This window comes from Austrofundulus limnaeus, unplaced genomic scaffold, assembly GCF_001266775.1.
Source record: "Austrofundulus limnaeus strain Quisiro unplaced genomic scaffold, Austrofundulus_limnaeus-1.0 Scaffold238, whole genome shotgun sequence".
NCBI classification, from domain to species: domain Eukaryota; kingdom Metazoa; phylum Chordata; class Actinopteri; order Cyprinodontiformes; family Rivulidae; genus Austrofundulus; species Austrofundulus limnaeus.
Genome location: NW_013952640.1, coordinates 296299 through 299458, shown reverse-complemented (window position 1 = coordinate 299458; position 3160 = coordinate 296299). Strand labels below are relative to the sequence as shown.

General features: G+C 35.9%; 1 protein-coding gene across 1 annotated transcript in view; it reads right to left on the bottom strand.

The window, feature by feature from the left end:
• Positions 1–255: 255 nt before the first annotated feature.
• Positions 256–3160, bottom strand: part of LOC106525707 (protein boule-like) — a 17406-nt gene continuing 14501 nt past the window's right edge. Inside the window, exon 10 of the mRNA XM_014020030.1 lies at positions 256–1740. Within this exon, the coding sequence (XP_013875484.1) occupies positions 1597–1740 (144 nt within the window). The 3' untranslated portion in view covers positions 256–1596. The remainder of the gene's footprint in view (positions 1741–3160) is intronic.

The following is a 3160-nucleotide window of genomic DNA, read 5'->3' as shown; positions in this document are numbered from 1 at the left end:
CTTCTCCTCTCTGTCAACGCTCTCTGGTTTCATTTAAAAGAGTCGATCATCAGATATTGTCCAAGATTAACCTTCAACCTATCCACGTCATCATTTACCCAGAATGCTTTGTGTGTAAATAAAATAGCTCTGTACGAGTTAAAATGTATTTTTAAAATTTTACAAAACTAAACAGCTTACATTATTTTTAGTCTTTATTTTACAAATAAAATATATGTTTATCAAATAAAGTCTAATGTTACAACTAATCATGGATCCCTTTAAGTATTTTACTCGGTGCTTCACTCTAAAGACACATAAATAAAAAGCAACAACATTACAGAAGCACAGACAGACTTTAAAGTGTTATAAAACTAGATTTACAAGTTTTTTTTCCCAAGAAGTGTAATAAATTTTCAATTAAAGCTTCAGAGTTGACTATTGATACAAAAGCAAATTTAAAGATTTCAACTTCCATCTGAATAATTTACTAAATCGAAGGTAGCTTGTTGAATATTTGGTGAAAAATAAAATATTTAAACAAATGGATAAAAAATTCCTCAGTAACATTCAGAAAATGTAGAACTTCAAGAAAAATCTAATTACTAAAACATCTCTTATTTGAACACATTTTTCTACAGTCAGTAAACTACTGAACCAAAGAAATCAAGCTTTAAAATATTCTCAACATACTTTTACGTATTCTTTTCATTGGCTCAAAAACAAAAACAAATTCCCTTTAAGTAGATTTCTGACTGACTTCAACACACTAAATACAGATGTTTCACACAATGAAAACAGGACTGAGCTGCTATTAACTCAGGATGCTGACAAATAAACTGTTCCTTTAAAACAAGTTTATCAGCACTATTTTTAATACCTTTCTAAATGATAAAATTCAGAGCATCCTGGTGCTGACAGGCATCACTTTCAGCCTCAAACAAATATTCTGCTGTGCAAAACCAGCAGAGTTGCTCTACTTTAAAGCACTGATCCAGCGTGTGTCACTGCAGCATCGCTCTTTAGTCTGTAACAGCTGACATGGTAAGGTCCACTAACACCTGTGTAAAACTGATCTAAAGACTTTTTACCGGTTCAGAAGTAAAATAAAAACATCAGGAATTGATCCTGATTAACAGAAAAGACTTCAAACTGAGTTCAGGTCAATACCGAGTTTCAAAGTTGATTCTGTTCAAATTTTAGATGTTTTGTTTTAAGACTGTAACAACAGATCCTTTGAAATAGGGAACATTTGGAAAGTTTTAGTTAGGATTCCTCCTTGAAAATAAAAAGAGAAAACCTAACAGGGTCATGATGGGACACTGCTGCAGCAGCTTTCTAACAGAACAGATCCTTACTTCTGTTCTTCAAATGTGATATTCTAAGAAGATTTGATGTTTTACACATCTTCAGGTTGTATTGCCCACTGAAATAACCTTCAGGCATCTTATTTTTTAGAAGGTAGAAAACTGGCTTAAAAATGCCCCTTTTCAAACCGTCCAGCTTGCGAGGGCCTCGATGTAAGACAACTGAAACGATTGTGATGAATTCATGGAGAGGAACTGACTGAAATGACCTGAGTGCTGGGGGTGATGAACGTGAGAACCCGTCGACACGTCAGCCTACAGGAGAGGCTGGGGGGGGCTGGAACATCAAGTTATTGGGGGTCTCCGATGATCCAGGCAGATGGCTGCAGTTTTTACGGTGAAAGCAGCGCCGGTACTTTGTCTTCAGATGGGTGTGAGGAGGAAACATCTGATTCTACATGGAGGGAAGACACAAAATATTAAGGATGCTGCTAAAAAAGAAAACGTGGTTTTACAACTGGTTTTACAAACAGGAAAAAATAACTTGGGTTAAAACAACAAATTGCAACAAACCAGATTTTATTCCCAAATCCAGTTTTAAAATATAACGTAATTTTTTAAATAAAATGCTCAATAAGTTTTTTTTTTTATAATATGAGTAACATTTATAGTGGAGGTAGTAAACCTGGTTCACTTTATGGACTCACTAAACTGACTCAGATCACTTGTGTTGTTTACCTTGTTCTCCACTCCACACCACCACTGGTTGCCCCCCACTCCCAAAAAAAATAAAAATAAAAACAAGAAAGAAATGATGACAGATTTAAATTAATCAGAGACGTTATTTTACTAACTCACACACACCGGTGAAAAAACAGCTTCAATGGAACAAAACAGAACAAAATGAAAAAATGTGCGAATCAAGTACAAACTAATAAAAATGTTAACTTAGGTTATTTTTGTTTAACACAGGTTTTGATTTTTCAGTCAGCAGCGTTTTCAGAAATTCAGCTTCTTTTCCAAAAAGTTTTCCAACTCTCAGACTTGGCAGTAGTCTGCTTGAACATTCATTCCTGAAAAAGTGTCCTGGGAGTTCCTGACAGACTGGCCCACATTCAACAGCTGAGTTGAAGTTACTCATATCTGAGTATTGTTAAAAAATAATAACATTTACAAAGCATTTGTTTGAGACATACAGTGTGTACCAGTGAAGCTAAGGTGCATGTTTTTGTTTTGTGAGAGGAAAGTACCGGGAAAAAAACCAGGGAGAACATGTAAACAGCACCCAGAAAGGTCCCAGGCTGGGATTTGATCCAACAACTGAGAAACAACACCTCTATCAACTGAGCCACTGAGCGGCCAAATGTTTTATTTATAATGCTGATAAAGATTCTTAAGTCATCCGGATCATGAGTAATAAATAAAAATAAAATAAAAAAATCATATTTTTATTCTGAGTTTCATAGACACTTATGAAGGTCTATAAAACTTAGAAGTCCCCACTACTCAAAACATTTTGAACTGACAAAACCTTTCTGAAGGGAAGAGAAACATCTACAGTTTCAAAATAAAAGTCCAGTTGTACATTAGTTAATTTACACTCACCGGCCACTTTATTAGGTACACCTGTCCAACTGCTCGTTAACACTTAATTTCTAATCAGCCAATCACGTGGCGGCAACTCAGTGCATTTAGGCATGTAGACATGGTCAAGACAATCTCCTGCAGTTCAAACCGAGCATCAGTATGGGGAAGAAAGGTGCTCCCTCAGTTTATTCTCCCTATCCCTCGCCGCACACCTCCATCCTCTTCACTTTCAATGTCACCCATGTAGGTTTTTTTGGGGCACAGTTGTGCTCCTCCACGTCGAGAGG